Source organism: Vigna unguiculata, chromosome 10 (genome assembly GCF_004118075.2).
Source record: "Vigna unguiculata cultivar IT97K-499-35 chromosome 10, ASM411807v1, whole genome shotgun sequence".
In the NCBI taxonomy this organism is placed as follows: Eukaryota; Viridiplantae; Streptophyta; class Magnoliopsida; order Fabales; family Fabaceae; genus Vigna; species Vigna unguiculata.
This window is the reverse complement of record NC_040288.1, coordinates 39424680-39448296: the sequence shown is the minus strand read 5'-3', so window position 1 is coordinate 39448296 and position 23617 is coordinate 39424680. Positions and strand designations below refer to the sequence as shown.

At 30.2% G+C, this 23617-nt stretch overlaps 3 protein-coding genes and 1 pseudogene across 3 annotated transcripts; 1 reads left to right on the top strand and 3 right to left on the bottom strand.

Annotated features, from left to right (window-relative positions):
* Nucleotides 1–217: 217 nt before the first annotated feature.
* LOC114167005 (ubiquitin carboxyl-terminal hydrolase 6-like) lies at nt 218–9095 on the top strand. Its single transcript, XM_028051896.1, has 18 exons — nt 218–427; nt 1133–1278; nt 1431–1466; nt 1561–1668; nt 3019–3119; nt 3220–3346; nt 3791–3850; nt 3941–4008; nt 4267–4317; nt 5147–5255; nt 6029–6117; nt 6548–6617; nt 6759–6839; nt 6942–7037; nt 7925–7973; nt 8080–8190; nt 8274–8348; nt 8607–9095. The coding sequence occupies exons 1-18, from the start codon at nt 418–420 to the stop codon at nt 8660–8662; spliced, it is 1443 nt and encodes a 480-aa protein (XP_027907697.1). The 5' UTR covers nt 218–417; the 3' UTR covers nt 8663–9095.
* Nucleotides 9096–10620: 1525 nt separating this feature from the next.
* LOC114165662 (zinc finger protein 3-like) lies at nt 10621–11226 on the bottom strand. The gene has a single exon (XM_028050232.1). The coding sequence runs from the start codon at nt 11224–11226 to the stop codon at nt 10621–10623; it is 606 nt and encodes a 201-aa protein (XP_027906033.1).
* A 3581-nt stretch (nt 11227–14807) lies between these two features.
* On the bottom strand, nt 14808–16471 carry LOC114165661 (annotated as a pseudogene).
* A 5030-nt stretch (nt 16472–21501) lies between these two features.
* On the bottom strand, nt 21502–23396 carry LOC114166035 (dof zinc finger protein DOF3.1-like). Its single transcript, XM_028050688.1, has one exon. The coding sequence runs from the start codon at nt 22883–22885 to the stop codon at nt 22271–22273; it is 615 nt and encodes a 204-aa protein (XP_027906489.1). The 5' UTR covers nt 22886–23396; the 3' UTR covers nt 21502–22270.
* Between the last annotated feature and the right edge of the window lie 221 nt (nt 23397–23617).

Genomic DNA, 23617 nt, shown 5'->3' with positions numbered 1-23617 from the left:
TCAAATAAATCTAACAAAATTTGATTAACATGACTAAATTTACGTATTTCAAAAAATAAAAAAAATTAAATTAGTCCAAAATTTTAAAATAAACTAATTTTAAAATTAAGGGACAAAAATATATTTAAATCATATTAATTATGAATTTTAACGATAATTGTATAAAAAAAAATAGTTTAAATGCCGGTGCTAAAATTTTGTGAATGTCTTTGCGAAGGTTGATTTGAGAAGAGTCTGGTGGGGTTGGGTAAGGTTCGTGGAATAGGAGCAAAACGAAGTGGGCCAGAGAGTGTTGTCGCCCCAAATATAAGCCCCCAACACCAACGAGAGAAAGGCCTCAATTCCTTTCCCTTTGCCCTTTCTTCAAGCCAACCTCTTCTCTGTTCCTTCTTCCTCTCACTCGATCCTTCTGCAATCATGATTACAGGTCTCGCACCGTTTCTCTCTTCCATTTTTCGCAAGCTACTGTTCCTTTCTTCTCTGTGCATTCGTTGCCTCTTCTCGATGTCTTTTCTTTTCCAATTTTATATGCTGCTGTTTTCTTCGATTTCTGCTGCGTTTTCCAATTCAGAGAGATGCGCCGCCCGTAATTTAGGGTTTGTGCCAGAGAGATAAGGAATTTATGTTCATTTTGAATTCGGATGGGATGTTGCCTTTTGAACTTGATTTATGTTTTTTTTTTTAAATTAATCTGTTCTGTGTAAGCTAGGATGATTCAGTGTTGTCTTTGCTTTCAAGTTTGGCGGTTCGTTCGGTGCACTTTGTTACTGACTTATTATCGATATTTAATGTTTTTTTTTTTTGGTTTAAATTCGAACTCTCGAAAATGGAGATGTAGCTGCATTCAACTTCTTTTGAAGTATAACTAGGCTATAGGAGCAGTGAAGAAATTACGCTGGGTTTCCTGCTGATTTTGAATATTTTTCACTGTGCATGGATGTTTGCCTCGTTGTACATCTCTTAACGGATGTTATGGTTAAGCTGATGGAATGCTAGCGATAAACGGAAAGTTCTGGTTTTCCGTACGATTTGGGGTTCCGTTAACTGATATATTGCATTGCGGTCTTGTGGATTGCTGTTTTCTTTTATTTGATTTTATTATTCTGATACTCTACTGATGTTTTCTCCGCAGTAAGTGTAAAATGGCAAAAAGAGATTTTCAAAGAAGTGGAAATTGACACTACCCAGTCTCCTTACGTTTTTAAATGCCAATTGTACGATTTGACCGGTGTGCCTCCTGAAAGACAAAAAATTATGGTCAAGGGTGGTCTTTTGAAGGTAAGTAGATTGTTGAAGTGATTACTTTAAGTAATGAGAAAAAGAAAACTTAGGCTCATCTTAGTAGGTCTTTTTAAAAAGATCTTAACAGTAACCAGGAATGAAGTTGTTTCGAAGCTTTTTTCTGCCTTTGATTTCCTCTTACAATGCAGGATGACGCTGATTGGTCAACATTAGGAGTGAAAGAGGTTAGCAGTGCTAAGCATGTGTTTTTGCAGTACCGTTCTTCTATGTTCCATGTTGTCTTACATTTAATCGATCCACAAAATCTCCTGTTTTCAGGGTCAAAAGCTAATGATGGTGGGTACAGCTGATGAAATAGTGAAGTCTCCAGAGAAGGGAACTGTTTTTGTTGAAGATCTCCCTGAAGAAGAACAAGTAGTTGCTGTTGTAAGTTTGAACTCTTACACACACCTCAGTTGATAAACTGGAAAATATCCGTGTTTGTAATTTTTATGGTAGTGGCGTTCTCAAGTAACGGACATGATTTATAAGTATCTTAACTGATGTTTAATCTATTACTCTTGTATCTTTTCCTTGTGTTATCAGTCATTTATAGAACACACAAGGCGAATATTTTTTTTTTCCTTTAGTTTAAATTTAAAAGTCAACACTTTCCTATAACCCACCCGTGAAACTGAGAAACAGATCGACAATAGCCCATCTGTCTTCATTTTTGTTATCCTTCTCTTAAAACTCTAGCTAACCTTCCCTGAGATGTGATTTGAAAAGAAACAATTCAGCGCAGTTCACATTTTTCTTCCACGGACCATCTTGGGAGATGGATGAGAAGCCTGGGCATGTTAAACAATGCATACCTATCGTATTGAGTTTTTTAATGTGAGGCTTAGCTCAGAAACTTAAATATAGCAGCTTATGAGCAAGGAAGTTGCCATAAAATCAATTTTTTAAAGCTTAAATGGACTCTTACTGTCTTGTCTATATCAAATTTTGTGTTTTCTTTCTCAATAGAAGTTCTTTAGGCTGAAGATACTCACGTCTTGTTCAGTTGGTCTGGGTTCTTATGTCTGGTTCTCTAAAGATATACGTGGCATTGCATGGTCATCCATTTAAACAGAACATCGTATCAGTTCTTGATAACATGAATCAAGTTGGTACTTCAGTGTCATGTTTTATTTCTCAATAGAAGTTCATTAGATTGAAGATATTCTTGTGTTTGATCTCTTGTTCAATTGGTCTGGGTTCTTATGTCCGGTCCTTTAAAGTTATACATAATACATGGCATTGCATTGGTCATCCTTTTAAACAAAACATCAAATCGGTTCTTGATAACATGTATCAGTGTCACATTTTTTCATTACTTTGGTTAAAAGGGCAGCGATTTTATCTTGAAAGGATGAAACACTTGTGGAGTGAATTATTATAATTGAGTGACTAATTTTTACATAATCGTTTTTGGGGATATTCTGAATTTAGTGATATAAAATTGTCCTTCGGTTTCACATTTTGCCATCACTTTTATCTATAAAGTAGCAGAAATTCAGTCCCGAAAGGATGAAGCACTGATGGAGTTAATTTATTATCATTGAATGACTAGTTTCAGCTGGGTCTTGTTTTCATTTGTTTGAAGGATGTTTAATTTAACATCTTTTATTTGTTTATTTTCATCTTTAGTTTGGCTTAGTCGTACACATTTTTTTCTTTTTGTTTTAGCATTTGATTTTTTTCCTCTTTTCTCTGGGGGTGGGTGGGGTCTGTGTGATGGATTGATTTTCCCAGGGACACACGGCTGGTCTTTTCAATTTGGGAAATACATGTTATATGAACTCAACATTGCAATGCCTCCATTCTGTGCCTGAGTTAAAGTCATCTTTGATTAAGTAAGTCTTTTTCAAGGAGTATGAATTTACATCCTATTTGTTAGATTTTGAGGCAGACAATGACATATGATGAATATTTTATGAACTTTCTTGGAATCAGGTACTCACATTCAGGACGAAACAATGATGTTGATCAATCTTCTCATATGTTGACCATTGCAACCCGTGACTTATTCAATGAGCTTGATAAAAGTGTCAAGCCTGTGGCGCCAATGCAATTTTGGATGGTACATTATGTTTACAATGTTCATCACATAACCAGTTATTCATCTTCTTTAAAAAATTATTTATCTCTGTAATATGTTTGTGGGTGGGAGTACTTTTTTTTTTTAATTTGAAATGTTGCAATAAAACCACAGAATTGGGGAGTGCTGGTTGATGTATATGTTAGTTTCTGTATTGAAATGTTTGTTTATGCCCATTTTTTTGTGGCCAATATATTCATGACCTCCTTTTGAAATTACCATCCAAAGTGGAGGCTCTTGACTTTTAGAATGTGATTTAGGAATTTATTGATGTTTATCTTTGGCTACTTTTTATTTTAGGGCTTTTATGCTGTCTAGTCATTCTCTGTCATTGTACATTAAAAAGCTATGTTTTCGTAATTCTTTTGATGTTTGTTTGCTGCTCTGAGCTTGCCTCACTCCGTTTTGGGGATGGTGAATGGCCAGGTATTGCGGAAAAAATATCCTCAATTTGGTCAGCTGCATAATGGAGTGTTCATGCAACAGGTTTGTAAGTTGCATACCAGCTTATGGAATTAGTTTTATCACTCTAGTGAATTGGTTTACCTTACCCAATTTGTTTTTCATGTCTAACAGGATGCTGAAGAATGTTGGACACAACTTCTATACACACTCTCTCAGTCTCTCAGATCCCCTGGATCTAGGTAACGTTGTGCTTGTTTATTGGGAACTGAATGCAACTGTGACAGTATTTGCAACTAATACTTATTGTTTAGAAAAAGGTGTCAGATTTAAATGAATTGCTAAACAGTGGGTAATGATAACCGTTCTCTGTTCTTCTCACAGTGGCTTACTAGATCTTTCGAACTCCTGATTTATAATATATTATTCAATATTTTTCATCCACTTCTTTGATTTCAGAATGTTAATTCAATCTAATAAAATTTATTCTTTGTTTTCAGTGAAAATCCTGATGCTGTGAAGGCCATCTTTGGCATAGAACTTATTAGCAGGTACACTCCAATGCTCTTCAATTGTTGGCTACTAATGTGCAATATGTTATTACATCCGCAATGTACTCAATATTAATTTTTGTTCTCATTTGTAGCATTGTTATTGGTACTTTTTGAAGCTAGGGATCTGTCAGGCTTTAATACATTAAAGCATTTAAATTGTCGGCTCTTTATTCTTCACCACCCTAATTTTACAAAATAATTTTCTAGCTCAATCTTAGTAAATTTTCCTCAGATACGTGTACTAAGAAATTTCTTATGATAATAATATAATTTTTAAAAAGTTTAAAATATATTACCAATAAACACTCATGAATAAAATTTAGATATTATTTTTATTTGCTTAAGAAATGACCACTGTAGAGTTGAGTCTGTGGAAGCTCGTGTGTGTTATAAATATGTTTTTATGTATTCTAATTACACATATTCGTGGTAGAAAATCAGAATTTTTTGAGTTGCGGTTGCCATGCTGCAAGGTAATTGAAGTACTTTTATATTATATGGACAGTACATGAGTGCGTTAATTTCGATCCTCCCCCTTCATATTTGAAGTGGTAACCTAGCTAGGGTTTGGGCTTATATTGTAGCTTATCCATGACTCTGTCAGTCTTTTGGCTGGAAAAAAAAGTTGTTCTATACGTACTTGTGTAGCATTGTAGTTCTTGCTTTATAGTGCACTCTGGTCAGTTCACTTTATTATTGATTAATAGAAACAACAGTTCACACTTTTTTTTTTTTTAAAATATACTAAAATGCTAATTGATGTCCCTTAAATCGCATCCTGTTAATTTATAGACGTTTTCCATTTTTTTTTTGGATAACATGTCAGGATTCATTGTCAAGAGAGTAATGAAGAAAGCTCGGAAACAGAGTCTGTTTATTCACTTAAATGCCACATATCGCAGGAGGTGAACCATTTGCATGAAGGGATTAAACATGTAAGTGCTAAGCCATTTCTCTTTGTCTTTCTTTACACTGAGACAGGTGTTTGTATGTTGGGGATGGGGGTTTTGAGAGGATGTTTTGTCCTTAGTGACCCCCTTTATGCATTTGTTTTTCTAGTATAACTTCATAAATTTTCTTGATAAAGTTGTATAACTGTTATTATGCAGTGAAAGTTCAGTGATATGTTGCTTTGCTGAAAGTTTGCTTTATAATTTTCTTATTTGGTCTGTAACTTATGTTTCCTTTCCTTCTACTGCTGAAAAATAATTGGCTCTTGAGAAGTATGTTATAATTTATCTCTAGCACTGTTACCTTCCGCAAAGATACTTTCTTGGTTTCAGAGGTCTTGGGCTTGGGCTATGTTTTTTGGGAGTGTGAGGTAGACACAGGTTTTAGGCTGGTTCAAATGAGTGTAGCACGCTTGTGCATGTGCACACACAAACCAAAAGGAAATTAACAACAAAGAAATTATTGGTAAATTTTTTCCTGTTTAGAAATAATGATCTGGTTAATGATGTTCATGCAGTGGTTAAAATGTAACATGTTAACTTTATTAATCATTGGTATGCTACAGGTTACTAATTTAGAATTACTAATTTAGAAAAATCTAAGAGCTTTTCTCCATCCCCTCATATAAGTAGTGCTGCTAAATGAAAATTCAATAGTTTGACTAATTTAGGTCTATCAAATTGTTTAATCTTATTAAATTTTGTTTGCTATGATGAATACACTTGTGAGCTTCTACTAACCTAGCTGACTTTTGTAGGGTTTAAAATCCGAGTTAGAAAAGGCTTCACCTGCTTTGGGTCGTAGTGCTACGTACTTGAAGGAATCACGCATTAATGCCCTGCCAAGGTTGATGTTATCCTTTTTAAATGATATTTTTTGGATCCTGTTTTCTTTGATGCCATGTGATTTCAGTTGGATTACACTTTGAGCTATACATGTATAGGATTACTTGTTAGGCTTGGTTTCTGCATTGACTGTGCCAAGACATCCTTCTTCAGCTGTGCATTCTAATTCCTATGGGAATGTGGATGGTCTAAACTAACAATACTAGTAATGACTCATGAGACCTTGTTCTAAAGAGTTCTTAAGACTACGGTATAACTTATGATCTGTCTCATGGGTTATAATTAAAATATTGGTTTGAGTTTTGAAAAAGTTGTTTCTCAAATACTGGCCTCGTAGTTGTTCAGATGAAGATTAGTTGCTTCTTTGTCATATTTTATTTCTTCATTGGTAATTGCTGAGTGATGCACTTTTCGACTTTTGCCTTCTCAAGGTACTTGACTGTTCAGTTTGTCCGTTTCTTTTGGAAGAGGGAATCCAACCAGAAGGCTAAAATTTTACGGGTAACGTTCAATATTTCTCCTTTTGTTTTTTCTTTTTTGATTTTTTGATGGTCAGTGTTGGGTTTTGACTAATTATCCTTCAAAGATTTTTCTTGCTATCTGAAATTTATTTTACTATGCCTTTGTGCTTGGTTATCTCAGAAAGTGGATTATCCTCTGGAGTTGGATGTTTATGATTTTTGTTCAGACGAACTTCGTAAAAAACTGGATGGTCCTAGACAGGTATCCTTTTTGTCTTTAAATATGAAAATCTTATGGTTGTTTGTAAAAAGAAAGATGTTTGCTTATTGTGGGTTTATATCATTTTGTATATTGTACCTTTAGATCCTAAGAAATGAGGAAGGCAAAAAGCTTGGTTTGAAAGTGAATGATACAAGTTCTGCTCAGAAGGAAAATGATGTCAAAATGTCCGACGCTGAGGTAAGGAAACAGCCCAACTTAACATCATCTTTGATATGCAGTGATTGTGATTCCCTTCGATGATTTTCATGCTTGCTATCATAAGTATGAAGTAGTAATTTCATGCCATCGATCAGCAATCGAATTAGGACTGGAGAATTGAGTTCTGTTCCTAAATAGAATATTGTGACAGGGGTTTCATTCTCCGTGGAATACCAAGGGCTTGTTTCTGTACTGTTTTTAAAAACAGTTCAGTTTTTTTACTTTTTAAAACTAAAAATTGTTGGATTACTGTTTTAGGTTTCGAAAACTGTTTTTGTTTTTCTGTTTTAAAAGCTAAAAAATGAAAAATGATTAATGTGTTTTCTGTTTTTAGTTTTCTCAACCAGTCTTCAAAACTTGTTCCATTTCTCAACCGGACTCCATCGCTGCCAACATCATGCGACAAAATCCTCCTCCTATTTCCATTCTTCCTCCATTTTCTTTCTAAAACGGTTTTCAGACTAGAGTTATCAAAGAAGTGTTTTTCGTAACTTATTTTAAAAAACAGTTCTTACAAATTGGTTACTAAAACTGTTTTAAAAAACAAAATCAAACAAGTAATCCTTTTCTTTTTTTTCCTATATGCTGGTGAAAAATAAGTTTTTCTTTTATAGCCTATATTTTTTCTTTTACGAAGAAAATTACAGCACTGTTTGTTTTTTTGAAAAGATTTTTTAATTATATTGTTGTAAAAGAAAGACATTGGTTAGCAGGATATGTATATATTTTTCTTTTACAAATAAACTCATTGTTTTGAAGAAACATCGATTTTATGTATCGATCATTCCATTACATCTCATATTCTACATGCTACAGTCAGCATAAATGAATACAATTCCGTGTATTTTGCTTCTTTATTGATTCAGGGATCATCGAATGGAGATGGGGAGGCATCTGTAGTTCCCATGGACGAGGGTAAAAACTTGCAACGATCTGCTACTCATTTATTTTCTGCTGCCAGTAATTTATACACCCACACTAACTCTCTTTCTGCTTTGTTTTCATCATTCTCCGTCTATAGGTGAAAAGGAAACACAGATGACTGGAATTTATGATTTGGTTGCTGTGTTGACCCACAAGGGTAGAAGTGCTGATTCAGGACATTATGTTGGTTGGGTCAAGCAAGAAAATGGTTGGTTCTAGGAAATAGAGTTGTGTTTGTATCTAACCATGTGTCCTGGCCTCTTTCAAACAATATTTATCTTGTGTTGGCAGGGAAATGGATTGAGTTTGACGATGACAATCCCAAACCAAGAGTGGAAGACGACATCACTAGACTATCTGGGGGAGGTGAGATTACATAATTAATTTATGGACATGCGTATTATTTTCTTTTTCCCTCCTCTCCAAATTTGATCCTAGCAGGGTCATCCTTAATCTGTATATTTGTAGCTTGAATTCCTCTCCCCCCTCTCAAGGATTAACAAATTTATTATCATCTTTTTAGTTTTTATGATTAGGAAATCACAAGGGCATTCGTTCTTTTTATAAACTTCAAATTTGTTTATATGTTTGCCCCGTAAAAAGAATTGTGTGATCTGTCTCCAGGTGACTGGCATATGGCGTATATAATCATGTACAAGGCTCGTGTTGTATCTGTGTAATTGGTAGGAAGAAGAGATTTGATGATTTACCTCGGAGATTGATTGATGGATTGTGAGTGAGAGTCAGTGTTTGTTTTAGGTATTGTATTTTTTAAAGGATGTATAAGGATTTGAGTTAAAGCATGGTATGGTGCCATGGATCTTCGTCCCTTCCAATTCCATCAGTTGGGTCCAAGAGGCTGTTGAGTTGAATATGAAGTAACAGCTGTTGTTTTACGATGAAGCCAGGTATATTTCTTTCAAACGCCAGAGCAACCTCCTTTATGAAAAATGCTTAGTGATCAGATATGCTTTTATTGTTGCTGCTCACATGCAGCCTCAAAACCTGACACAGACTTCTTTAATTTCATTATGACAGGTGAATCATTTTTTTTTATAATTTTAAAGATTATTTACCTGTTCAGTTTATGTCAATAACACTAAATCTCTTTAATCTTTTCTTTTTTAACGTTCTTGTAGAAAATTGCTTTTTTATTGGCGATATCAATCGGTGCTTTCTTAACTGAGAAATTAATTTCAAAATTAAAAATCATGTTTAGAATGCACTTGTGATGTTAAATAATATCATTTTCATGCGCTTTTTTAAAGGTACTAGATAGCATTGTAAGTAATTAATATTGTTTCTATTGATTCTTTCCTTGACTGGGATGATATTAAGTGTGGGTGTCCAATCCCAACAAATATATATTTTAGGAAGCCCTTGATTAAAGTGTTATGCAATAAAATTTTTGTTATATTTATGTGAATTGAATCAAACTTTCTTTTTTATTTGGGATTCAATATGTAGAGAAGAAACTACTATCTCCAATTTGAATTATCCTTTTATTTACTTTTATATAAAAAGAATAACGATAATTAATGTGTCGAATATTGAATTATGCGGTTATGCAATATATTAAAAAGATTAATATATTTTAATAGTTTATTAGTAAATATATTTTCATCTAAAATACATTTTATAAAATCGTCCTCGTATGTAAAGATATTACGCTGGTTCTTAATCGTGTCGTTTTTTTTTTGAAGACCATATTAAAGACAATTCAAGAACCAATGTTAAATACTTACCGTTGTAGTTTTTTTTTTTTTTCCTGAAGCTGCATGAATCTAATAGCACAATAAAATTGTTAATAGAAGATTATTCCGAAGTAAACAAAATATTCATTCATCATTTATTATTCTTTTATTAGAAAGAAGGGTAATTTTTTTTTCAAGAATTAACTTTGAACGGGGATAAAGTTACTTCATAAATAATCATTTTAAAATTTAATTTATAACAAATTACAATGCTTCTAAGTAAACGTAATGTGTAAGCTTTTTATGCAAGCTATTAATTATGATATCTAATTATTACATTCTTTAGCAATCAATTAAATAATTAATTGAGATTTAATATCTCTTCTAAAAGATGAATCGATTTTATTTTTACAACATGATGATCAAGACTGGATTACTCGCTTTCTATACATTGATTTATTTATTTTCTCTATTTAACATTTCAACAAGTCATAAAATATATTATTACTTATTTTAGTAAATTGCATCATATTAAAACGTATAAAATATAATAAAATGAAGGAATACAAAAGAAAACTAAAATTATAATTTGTATTTCGCAAACAAAAGAAGGAAATTAACATCATCAATCCATGAATATTAAATAATAATAATAAAAAAAAAAGATGAGTTTAATTTAGCTACCAGGGAGGGAGGGGTGAGTTCTTGCAAAACTCTTGATACCTTTCTTTATTTCATACGAACAGAAAAAGAAATCAAATATAATTTTGGTCCATCTAATTAAGAACAAAAACAGAGTTTCTAGAACAAAAAGATCAAAGATTGAACAAAACAAACCAGAAGTTAAAAAACAACAACAACAATACAAAAACAAACTCTTGTATCCTAAATTTCTAATCTCCTGTGAAACGAAATGAATATACAAAATCTTCTGCAACTGAGATTCAAATCCTGAGAGTCAAATCAAGTTCCTCCACCACTCCATTGGAAGTAGCAGCAGCCATTGGAGAAAAACCATTTTCTTCACCAGAATTCTTTGTAATATTCTGTGTGATTTCATTCTGAGATATCATTGCAGAATCTTTTCCCTTATAAGATAAACCAGTATCATACAACGACCCTGAATTTGGTTTTTCACCTCCAAGAACAGAAAAAATCAAAGGTTGATATGAGTTGTGATGCTGATGAAATCCACTCCCTTCACCATTCAAAGTCTGCAACCTTTGAATGGTGGCTTGAACATAATCCAAAGTGTATTGCCCTGACCATTGATGATGATCATGTTTGACTTCAAAATGTGGCTTGAAACGAGTCATGGAAATTGGTGACACCCCACATGATTTTTCTCTCAATCCATAATTTGAATCAACAAAACCACCAACATAAGAACTTCTGTCATATGCAGAAGCCATGTTCAGAATCTTTTCTCTCTGTGTTGCTGCTCTTTCTGCTTTGTGTGCATTCTGATGTCCACCCAAAGCTTGGTAACTGGAGAACTTCTTGTTACAGTATCTGCAACAAAGCTTCGTCTTCTTCTTCTTCATCGTCATTGGCGATGGTTTTTTTGATGATGGAGAACAAACTTTTCCGCCACTGTTTTCTGCTTCACCATTGCGTCCCTTTGTTTTTTTCATCTCTGCAAAATTTCTCTTTGTAGATTTTACTGGTGCAAAGCTATTCTTGACAGCACCTTAATATATAGCAACGTTTGTTCTTACTCTTTTAGCGATTATTATGGTAATTTTGAACATTTCCATATTTAAACACATGATGAGGGTGTATTTTAATTCGTGATTAGTCAAAAAATCTTAATTGTTATCTAATTTATCCTGGGATATCGTGAATAAATACAAAAAAGAAACTGTAATAATTATGATATTTATTGTAACTAACTATTAATTTAAACATACTATTCTATAAAATCAACTTTCTTACAAGTTTAAAGATTTAATTAATCAATTTAATCACAATATACATTTATTCTAATCATCACCTAAGTTACTATAATTATAATTCTGTTTTTTATTAAATAAAAAAATATAGTGATATTCTCACAAAATAAACAGTCAAATGTATTGTCACGCATTATCGTGATACTATATATATATATATATATATATATATATATATATATATATATATATATATATATATATATATTATGATCTGTCGTTATGATGACTTGACATTGGTTACTGTTTTTATAACTACTTTATAAATTTAATAAATTACTTATCGTATCGGGTTATGTAAAAGCTAAAGTTATATAAAATGTAATAATTTAATTGATTGATTTAATCATAATCACTTGAATTACTATAATTATATAATTTTATATCATTTATTAAAATTGGCATTATAATGACACTATATAACTAAAAATTCAAGATTAAAGTGATATGTAATCTTTTTGCATTCATTTAATGCTTTATTAAAATTGTATATGAATATTATGATAAGGTATTTTTCAAAATAATATTGTTTTTATTTGAGCATAATAAATACTTTTTTGGTGAATAGTATTTATTTCCTTGTTTTAGACCGGAAAATAAATACTCCAACCATATTTCCTTTTTTATATATAGAGATTCTATATTTTCGCTATATCTTTTGCCATGAATTATACGTTTTTCCATTTCCAATTTTTTTAAATAAGTTCTTGAATAAATCAGTTTTTAAACATTTCCATAAAATTGTTAAAAATGGTAACCTTTTTGTTACATTTTCATGAATAATTGTGCCATAATTTATATAAAAAAAATTGATCTTTGTAATTGAAAAGATTAAAGAAAATAGGGATACTTTGTCAACCCAAAAGATACTTTTAGAGTTTATGCATAGATTATAGTTACCACACTTATAATTTTAGCTTTCAAGATTCAGTGGTTTCTATTGGTTAACTTTCTGATTGAAAAATAAATACTTTTACGAATGAAAAATAAATAACAGTTGAATAACTCTTTGTATACGTGATTTGTATTCTGAGGTATTATTGAAGAATTTCTGATTTCTTTGCCAAATTTCCTCTTAAACATTCATATTCATATGAGGCCTCACTGATTGCATTCTAATGTCTAATGGAATAAGTGCTTTATTGGTCAAAATGTTAATAATTTAGTGATTTGAAAGCATTATATATATATATATATATATATATATATATATATATATATATATATATATATATATATATATATGAATTTGTTCACATGACAAACTATATATGTTGTAATGAATGAGATTGTGATCTTGATCTTGTTGGTTCTTATCTGAACTAATTTTAAAAGGTTAATTAATTTAATTGATTTAATTTGAATTTTCATATCAATAGTCATTGTAGAATTATGTTTCTTTCATTGTTAGAAATTTTATATCGACTAGAGATAATATATATGTTCTGATGAATGAGATTGTGATCTTGATCTTGTTGGTTCTTGTCTGAACTAATTTTAAAAGGTTAATTAATTTAATTGATTTAATTTGAATTTTCATATCAATAGTCATTGTGGAATTCTGTTTGTTTCATTGTTAGAAATTTTATATCGACTAGATATAAGACGATTTTATAGTATATAAGTAGATACAAACTTGTTCCTAAAAATTATTTTTGTGAGATTGAGTTAGATTTAAAATTCATTTATTTCCATGTATTAAAATCAGATCAAAATTAGGCTTAAAATTCATTTCTTATTATAATATCAAAGTTATGATAGAACCTCTCCTAACAAAATTTGAATTAAACTTAGAAGTCAAAATTTTGTTTCGTATGATTTATTGAAAAACATATTTTACATTACTCTCTTGGAGTATAACGATTAAATAGATATAAATTTATATTAAGAATACAAATTTTTAAAATTCACTTTTTATCATAATATCATAGTCAAGTTAAGAAAATTTGAATTAAACTTAAATATCCAAAAAATGTTGGATTTCATTTATTGAAAAATATATTCCACATGACTTACATGACTTTGTTAGAGTACCACGATTCTAAATTGACATAAATTTACTTTGAAGACATAATCTTTTAAAAATAATTTTAAAAAAACATATTTAACTATCATTGTAATATTATTAACTAATTCTGTTTTATGTTAAAAAAGAAAACTGAAATGTTAACGTGTGAGATGTACAGTTACTTTTAAAATAATATGCAAATGAATAATATGAACGGTATAGGTTTCGAGAGTTATTTTTCAGTTATATTTTAAAAATTTAATAAAGTAATATGCTGTATATCTTATTCTTGAATGATTATTTAACTTCTCATTTCAAACAAATATTAATTAATATAGGCTAACAAAAGTAACAATTTTCAATTTTGATAAAAAAAGGAAAATAAAATTTATATAGAAAACGTTTAATCCAAAACTTAATTATTTCTTTAGAAACTAATTAGAAAAAAAATTTAAACCTTATGATTAATATCAATCTGGTTAATAGATAAATTATCTCAGTTTTAAAATATATTTAAAAAAATGTATATTTAATTATGATATGCTATCACAAAATTTATATTTAGTTATTGTATATTATCACAAAATTTGAGAGGTACAAAGAGTATAATTTCAATTTTAATAATCATTCCGACTTAAAATTAAATTTATTATTATTATTATTTTTTATTAATCCATTATAAACCATAAAATTAAATTCTAACTTTTTTATTTATTTACTAAGATGCACGAATTTAATTGACTATAAATCATGCACTGAGGTGTACAAATTTAATATGCTATAAACCACGCAATGAGGCCCACATATCTAAGGCGAACAAATTTAACCTGTTATGAACCACACATTAAGACGGACAAATTTAATCCACTATAAATCAAGTACTAAGACGAACAAATTTAATCCGCTAAAAACCATAAGGTGCATGGATTTAATCTGATACAAATCACGCACTGAAGCGCATAAGTTTAATCTGCTATGAACTAGGCACTAAGGTGGGTGAATTTAATTTGCTATGAACCACACACTAAGACGGGTGGATTTAATCTGCTATAAACTACACACTAAGGCACACAAATTGAATCTACTATAAAAAACGCACTAAGACAAACATATTTAATTCGCTATGAACCACACGATAACACACACAAATTTAATCCGCTATAAACATGCACTAATGCACACAACTACGCACAAATTTATATTCCCTATAGAATTGAGTGTTAAGACCAGCAGTGGTGCCTTCCCACTCTAACCAGCCAGCTGGCTGAATTATATCCGTCATAGAACTTTCCATGATTACAGTCCTTGAATAATTCTTCCAGGGCCTCCCTATATATGTTTGAAAGTTTTGTTTCACGGCTTCAAACTCGGGAGTGACACCAATCCTGCAGTTTTGGATTATAATGCCACCTAAGTTGTTTGCAGCTTGTCTTCCTTGGACAGTTATAACGTTCTGGTGGCCCGAAAGAGGAATTCTCTCTTGAATGTCACAATCCTGAAACACCACTTGTGCAAGATAAAATCCATTGTGCCTTCGATTAGACACTTCACAAAGAAATGATTACCCTGCATGACGTAGAGAGTGTCTTGATATCCAATTATCTCATAGTTGTAAAATGCTGAGTTACTCCCTAATACTGTTGGGGCCACCGCTTGTTCGTTTGAAGGTCCTGCTGAGTTCTGGAAGGTGATGTTTGTTGCCAGGAAAGATATACTTTGAACAACTGTACCACTAAAACAAAAGAGGTTAACTTTAAAATTGTTTATTTTTTTCTAAAAACATATTTAACCATGCAAAGTCACAGTTAAATAAATTTTAAAAAATGATACCATTACTTTCAAAAGTCATATATTCCCGAAACTAGTAAGTGTAGACATAGATAAACTTACCTACAGTGGCAGTGTCCAAGGCCTTAAGACATTCATGTGCGTTTTTAGCTGCAGTAATGATGGTGATGGCTCTTCCATCCCCAACCAAAAAAAGGTTGGTCTTGTTAAAAGGAACGACCACATTCTCCTGATAAATTCCAGCTTTGATCTTTATAGTAAATATGTTGGAACTTAACACTGGAGCAGCTACTATGACTTCAAAGACAGTGGTGAAATTACCACTACTGTCTGAAGCAACAACCATATCAAAATTCAGACCTGCCAGTTGTTGCAGGTCCTGCAGCAGCATGTCTGAAGCTACAAGCATGTCATCATTCTTGCCACATCCTGCCGCATTCCCTACTGCGACTTTGGTGGATTCCTTGCATTGACAATGACTAAGGTGACCAACATCAACAATGCCACAAAGTTCTTCATAGTTAGGCTTAGTAGAATGTAGAATGTAGAAAGCAGAATGCAGAGTTTAGAATGCAGAGAGTGTAGAGTGTGATGCTTTGAATAAATTTACATGAAAGCAAACTCATATAAATAGAAAGTATAAAATGATCAAACTAACAAACATAATATGAATAATTAATGTATATTATGAGTAAGCTATACCTAATACTAAACCTTAAGAAAAACAAATGTGGAAAGATAAGTTCCTTAAGTTAAGAGAACTTCCACTAAAAGATGTAGTGAGTTTGTGCTATTAATCTTTTTGGTAAATTCTATGTTTTTGTAGTCCATTAGCATCATATTACTCATGTTTAGATGATAAAATTATGCATTAATGCACAACTGCATATTCAGACCCTTTTTACTAAATCTTGCATGTGCTATTAATGTTTATTTTGAGTAAGTTATGCGTAATACTAAAATTTGGATTTGGATTTTCTTAACAACCTTAAGGAACACCTGAGTAATACTAAAATCATGCATTGATGGACGCACTGAGACGCACATATTTAATCTGCTATAAACCAGACAATAAAGTGCAAAGATTTAATTCACTATAAATCACATACTAAGGTGGACAAATTTAATCCACTGTGAATCACGCACTAAGACACAAATTTAATCTGTTATAAACTACGCACTAAGACAAACATATTTAATTTGCTATGAAACATGCACTAAGGTGCATAGATTTAATTCGCTATGAATCTAGCACTAAAGCGGACAAATTTAATTCACTATAAACCACGCACTAAAGCTGACCAATTTAATTCACTACGAACCACACACCAAGGCATCAAAATTTAATCCAATATAAACCACGCAATACGACGAACAGATCTAATCCCTTATGAATCATGCACTAAGGCGCACAGATTTAATTCACTATAAACCACACTCTAAGACGCACAAATTTAATATGTTATAAACCATGTACTAAGGTGCATGGATTTATTTCACTATAAATCAAGTACGATGATGCACATATTTAATTCACTATAAACCATGGACTAGGATGCACATATCTAATATAATATAATTTTAATCTCTTGACACAAATATTATTAATATAGACTTTTTGTTGAACACATAATAAATAACTAGATAACAATTAAAAATCCAATAAATATATTTAAAATCTTTTACTATGACGGATAATAATACATTTCTCGAAAATCTTTTAGTTTAACACAAAGTCCTCTCTTAAACTATGAAAATACTAACAAATAAATAAGCAAATGTAGCACACAAGAAAAACAACTAAACATGACATTGCATCTCTTTTCGTTTTTTTTTTGGAATTTATATGGTAAACACCGAGATCAAGATGCTCAACCATGCTTCAAATACTAACTACATTTGCGAAATTGTTTGTTAGACTATCATATTTTGTTACTTATTTGATAATAAAAAATTTAATCCAGGTGTCAAATGATATTATATAAAAATGAAATTCAAATGCTTATAGTATAAAATATTTGTTATTATTTAATATATTTTCAAAAAATACATCAATAACACGGATATTGCTAGATAAAGATAAACTTAAATAAAAAAATTATTTAATATTTTTATGATAATTTTAATAAAAAATTAAATTAAAATAAAAATATCATGTGGTCTTGTAGAGATTATGCAGAATGAGAAAACTTTTCTAGTGAATATAAGATGAATTTAAAAAGGTAATCTCATTCTTCAAGTTATATATTTAAATTTATATAGAAAGAGTAAATTGGTTACATATATTTTTTACACTTATATTTTTGTTCTAAATATAATTTTCAAAATTTTATCAAAACTTTAAATTTCCGATAAAAGAAAAATATTAGTTTTCATTTTTTTTTCAAAAATTAAAAAATTAGTTCATCAAATAGTGAAATTTATTGTCAAGTTTAAATGTATTTTTTGTCAGTCTGAAGTTTAAATGTGTTTTTAGTTTTTGAAAATTTTAAGAAATTCGTATTTGGTCTTTAATTATTTTATTTTATTTTTCGTCGTTGAATTATCTATAGATAATTTAGTTTTGAAATGATTTCTCTCTCTCTATTACTATATTTATTTTCCATAGTTTTTGAAATATTTTAAACTTGTTTTTCGCCTCTAGTGATAATAACTCATGTTTTCTATTATATAATAGCTTACCATATCAATATAAATAATATAGTGGAAGAGACCAATACAAAAAAAAAAAAATCTGAAACCAAAAGTTATAAAATATTTATTAGAAACCATATGTAAAATTTCAAAATTTGTTAGTACCAAAAATATAAGTGAAAAGGAATAAGTCTTGGTTCGTGCTCGCGCCTAAGCAGCAATTCCTATTTTTTTTCCTTGGCCCATGAAGAACCTGTGTTGGGCTTGGCCTGTTTATGTACCAAAAATAAATTAGAGTGAACGAGTCTGTTTTAGACATCCTTTTAAAAAAGGGAATTAGATATTTTAAAATCAAAATTAGGTTATTTTTCTTTTTAACTTTCCCATGTACATTTTCTTACATCGAAACGTATTATTCTATTTTAATATATAAGTAAAGATTAATTCATGGTAGCTTCTTATTTAATACTTGTACAGAAATTTAATACATTAAGCTTTCGTCATATTTTTTATCCTATATTTTTTTTGATAAAGTACACAATTTCACATATTTATAGAAATATATTTTAAAGTATTTATTTTTTAGAAAAGAATTCCCCTTTATTAATATTTCGGTCATAATAATTTATTCTTTTATTAGTTATATAATAAATTTTTATGTAAAATAATTTCTTCTAGATTACGAAAACTAAAAAGTTGATTAATTGAACTACAAAATGAAAAAGAGTATATATATATATATATATATATATATATATATATATAAAGTTAAAAAAAATCAATTTTATTTTTAACTGTACATCATATTATTATTTATTTCATGTGAGACAAAAGTTGATGGTGAAAGATGAGGATGAGAATCTGAAAAAAACAATAATAAGTTGTGACGTGGATCACATTTATGATAGGAAAGAAACTAAACCATATCTTATTTCTTCTTCATTTATAACAATCTTAGTCAAACTCTCCATTGTCATATTCCAATTATCAACTTTCAGATTCACCATTTTTATTGCTTGAAACACGTTTTTCTTTCACTATTTTCCAAGTCAAATATACTTTAAATATCAATGAAATCTAAATTTAACTCGTATAAAAGATTTACAAACTTTCAAATCAAAACTTTAAAATATTATATTAATATTTATTTTTTGGGTTAAATATGTTTTTGTCTCTCAACTTTTCGTAAATTTTGGAATTAGTTCATTTTAAAATTTTGGACCAATTTAGTTTTTAATCTTTCGAAATACGTGAATTTAGTCATTTTAATCAAATTTTGTTAGATTTATTTAATGTTTTGTACGCGTTTTAGGATATTATTTAACTTAATATTAAATCAAAAATGTGTCAAACAATATACACAATTCAAATATAATTCTAAAATACATACGAAACATTAAATAAACTTAACAAAATTTGATTAAAATGATCAAATTCACGTAATTCAAAAGATAATGGATTAAATTGGTCCAAATTTTTAAAATTGACTAATTCCAAAATTTACTGAAAGTTAAGAAATAAAAAACATATTTAACCTTTTTTTTCTTTTATCAAAACTTTCAGTTAAATTTCCAACACAACCTATACATATGTATGGTTCCAATTGAGGTCGACATTTAACAAAAAGTACCATAAATTCAAACTCAAACGGAACAGTGTAAACTTGAAAAGAAAAATAACCTTTTTGGTTTTCTTTGTCCATGTTTTTGACCAGGCTCTTTTAAAAACAAAAGTTTATCACTTTTAAGCCATAAATAATTGATAGAAAGTTACTTAAGGTTGATGATATAAATATTGAGATTAAAGAACTATAGTATTTTATGCTTAGTGTGAAATAATTTAACCTAGGTCAATTTTTTTATACCTAATTAGAAATAAAATTGTGTTGACTGATATTGACCGTGAGGAATTTAAGAATATGCAGAAGATAGAAACGTTGCCGACATGAAGAACATGATTCCGTTCAATGTTTTTCCACACAACTAACACAATAAAGCAATAACAGTATGCTTGAAAAAACTAGACATTGAATATAATGGATTATGATTCATGGTAAGTTTGATTTAAGAAGAAAAATAAAAATATAGAAGAAGAAAACGAAATATTGGGTGGAAAATAATTATATAAGTTACTTAAAAAAATTAAAAGGCAATAAAGATTACAGCATATTTTATCATTATTAAAAAAATTCATATTTCTTACCAATTTTATTTATTTTTATTTTTTAAAAAATATTTGTAAATTTTGTTATAAAAATTTGTAAGAAATTACTATCAATTTTTTTAAAAATATTTTATATAAAACACTTTTCACAATAAATTCTATAAAAAATACTTGTAAATTTTATAATTTTTTAAAAAATAATTACCTACAAAACAATTATCTACCAATTAAAATTATTAAAATAAATAATAAAAAAAATCTTTTTCTATAATTTTTTTTAACAAATTTACAAGAAAAATTCAACGAAAAATGCATATTTATAAATTTAGATTTTATTTTTAATATTTTTTTATGTTATTTATTTAGGTATTTTTCAAATTCATTATTTTTTTTAATGAGTATAGAATTTTTATAAGGTTTTTTATATTTTCAAGAAATTATTAAAGGAATTAAAAGAAGGAAAAATATCTATTATTATCAAAGAAATATTAAATAAGTTCTTGAAACCTTCTAAAACTATATCTTTATTATATTATTAATTTCAATAAATTAAAAAAAGTTAAATAACACAATTTATTTTCAATCCATGTGTTATTTTATTTTCAAAACACACCAAACACATATATAGTTTCTTAACTTTCGAATTTTAAATCCAAATAAAATCTATTGCATACATATATTATTCATAATTTTAACAACATAACTTCCACAAGCTTCCAAAGTTAAACACACACATACATATGAATCTGTGTCCAAAATTTAGCTAGCATCCCCACACATGTGCACCATCGTAAATGAAATGTTAACTAAGAACAAACACACACACTGTGGTCCATCATCTTAACACCCATCATGGTGTGTGGACACCACTTCACAACTAAGATCATCATCACACACCCATTAAACAACCCCACACACAAAACCTATATCACTTCATTTAGGGTTTAGTTATGGAAGCACGTTAAGATACAAATTGGTGCCATCTTTGGTGGGATCTTGCAGCACTTTGACCTAATATCATACCTATAAATAGAAACTCAATCAATCAACAACAACACACTTTTTCATATTTGATACACAATGATATTTTAATCCATTTTTTTTTATTCATTTTTAATCCACCATTAAATCATCACATCACATCATTAAAAATAATCAAAAACAATAATTTAATGATGATTAAAACAATAAATTAAAAGTGAGTCAAAAAAAATAGATTAAAATATCATTTTCGATTCGTACACATCCACTAAAAAAACTGAACAACCTTGGATTAAGGATTTTAAAGTTAAAATAAATAACACCAAATCTTGAATGAGTTAACAATGATATCACTCCACAACATTGACCATGAAAGAAAAAAAAAAAAAACAAGGTGCCATCACTTGTCAACTCCTCCATTCATAACATACAGACAAGATACAACTTCAAACTCTGTACTTTAGATTTTCTCTTATCATCCCCAGATATCCTTAAACTTCCATATATCCAAGGAAGCTATGCAAAAAACATGTTATCAACACTGTCTGTCTCACATAAAAAAAAAAAAAAAAAGACTTTTCTTCTCTCTGTTGTGATTTTCCCCATTGGTAAATTTGAAGAATACCAATCACAAGCATATGTAATAAATTCACAAAGAAAAAACAAGCCTTTACCTAAAGGATGATGATGCTTCTGTGACCTTCTGGTGTGTGTGTTTATGATCCTCCATAGCATGCTACCAATAGGCTTCATGAAACTATGCAACTCTTTACACAACCAGAGTATCTAAGTATATTGATATTATATATAATAACAACAACAATCAATCACTGTAATTCATAAACTTCTCTATAAAACTTGTAGCAGAAGAAAACTAAAATGTAAAATAAATTAAGTTTCCCTTGTAAGGTGTAAGGTGAGTTTAACAGAAACTTAATTTTGAACTTCTCTGAGAGACGAGATCCATAATCTGAGAAACTCAATTTACCTTATCATTTTTTCTTTCTTTCTTCCTACAATTGTTCATAGAGAAGTTCATAAACTAAACTATGTTTTTTATTTTTTTTTCTATTGAAAACTTGGGCGAGGTGTGTATATTGCAAGATCAGACCAGCCATGAGCACCATTCCAACAGGTTGATGATTCCCCATTCTGCATACCCAGAAAACCCTCTGAACTCCCATTACTCTGAAGCTGCAAACCCGGGTTTGAACCCGAATCCGGGTCAGAACTCACACCCTCCACAAATTCACCCATTTTGAGACCCGACCCAGTTGGATTCAGACCCTCCAAGAGGGTTCCAAAGTGGCCAGACGAAGCCAACAGGGAACTGAAGGTGCCACCAATGTTGAGCCCCCGAGGGTCTTGCTGAACCGGGTTGGTGCAAATCCGGGTCGGGTCAGCCTCAGAAACCGCAGAGGAAGCCGGCGCAGACGAGCGTTTCGAGGCTGATGAACGTTTTGTGCTCTTTCTGCTTCCACCCCCGACAGGGATGTTTCTCAAAGCACCACCCTTTGTCCAGTACCTTCTGCAGTTCTTGCAAAAGTGGCGCGGCTGAGAGAGGTTGTAGTTGTTGTAGTAGCAGAATTTGGTGTTCGAGGAGTCACAACGCGGGCATTTCAGTTGTTCTTGTTCCGGAAACTGAGGATGCTTCAAACCTTGGAATGCTGTCGGATCTTGCATCCTAGAAGAACCTTAATTTTAACACGAAACGGGTTCAGAATGGTGCGGTGCTGCTGAGACACAAGTGAGTGGTTGGTTGGTGCAGAACGATCCAGAGTAACCTAAAAAAAAGGTTTTTTTTTTTTTTTGGCAAAAAGGAATTGAATTGAGTTGAAACACCAATGAAGAGAAAGTGGGAACAGGACAAAAAGGTTGGATATGGCTTCAATCTAGAAGCAATTTGAGGGAGTTACTTTGTTTTATAGGGCACATAGGAACATAGAATAAGAACCAAATGCAGAGACAGTGAATCGAAGTTTTTGTGTGGTAGTGATGAGAACAGCACAAAGATTAACAAAAGATGAAACATGTAAGAGGAAATGTTGAAGTGAGAGATGTGTTATGATATTCGGTGAGCAGAAAATGTTGACGAAAATGAAGATTAGCGATCTTTCTGTTCTGTCACTCTGTTCATCCGCGTGGAAGTGACCACAAGCTTCCAACTCAAATACAATCACAAACACAATACTCTTTTTTTTTTTTTTTTCTCTCTCTAAGTTGAAGATTTTTTGCACTTAACCATGGCATAAAAACGTTAATTTTAATACTGATACTGTGTAAGAAAGTAGAATAGATTTTCTTAATTAAGTTAATTAGTTCAATTAACCCACCAACCATAAAGGACAACTATCAACTAGAAACCTGATTTAATTTAATAATTTATAGTATTAATAAATTAATAAATTAATAAAT

Excerpts from the sequence above, each read along its gene's own strand:
- LOC114167005 (XM_028051896.1), top strand. Across the intron at positions 7,038-7,924 it reads TCAAAATGTCCGACGCTGAG|GGATCATCGAATGGAGATGG; the intron begins GTAAGGAAACAG and ends TTATTGATTCAG. Across the intron at positions 8,191-8,273 it reads TTGGGTCAAGCAAGAAAATG|GGAAATGGATTGAGTTTGAC; the intron begins GTTGGTTCTAGG and ends TTGTGTTGGCAG.
- LOC114165662 (XM_028050232.1), bottom strand. The coding sequence starts at position 11,226 with ATGACGATGAAGAAGAAGAAGACGAAGCTTTGTTGCAGATACTGTAAC.
- LOC114166035 (XM_028050688.1), bottom strand. The coding sequence starts at position 22,885 with ATGCAAGATCCGACAGCATTCCAAGGTTTGAAGCATCCTCAGTTTCCG.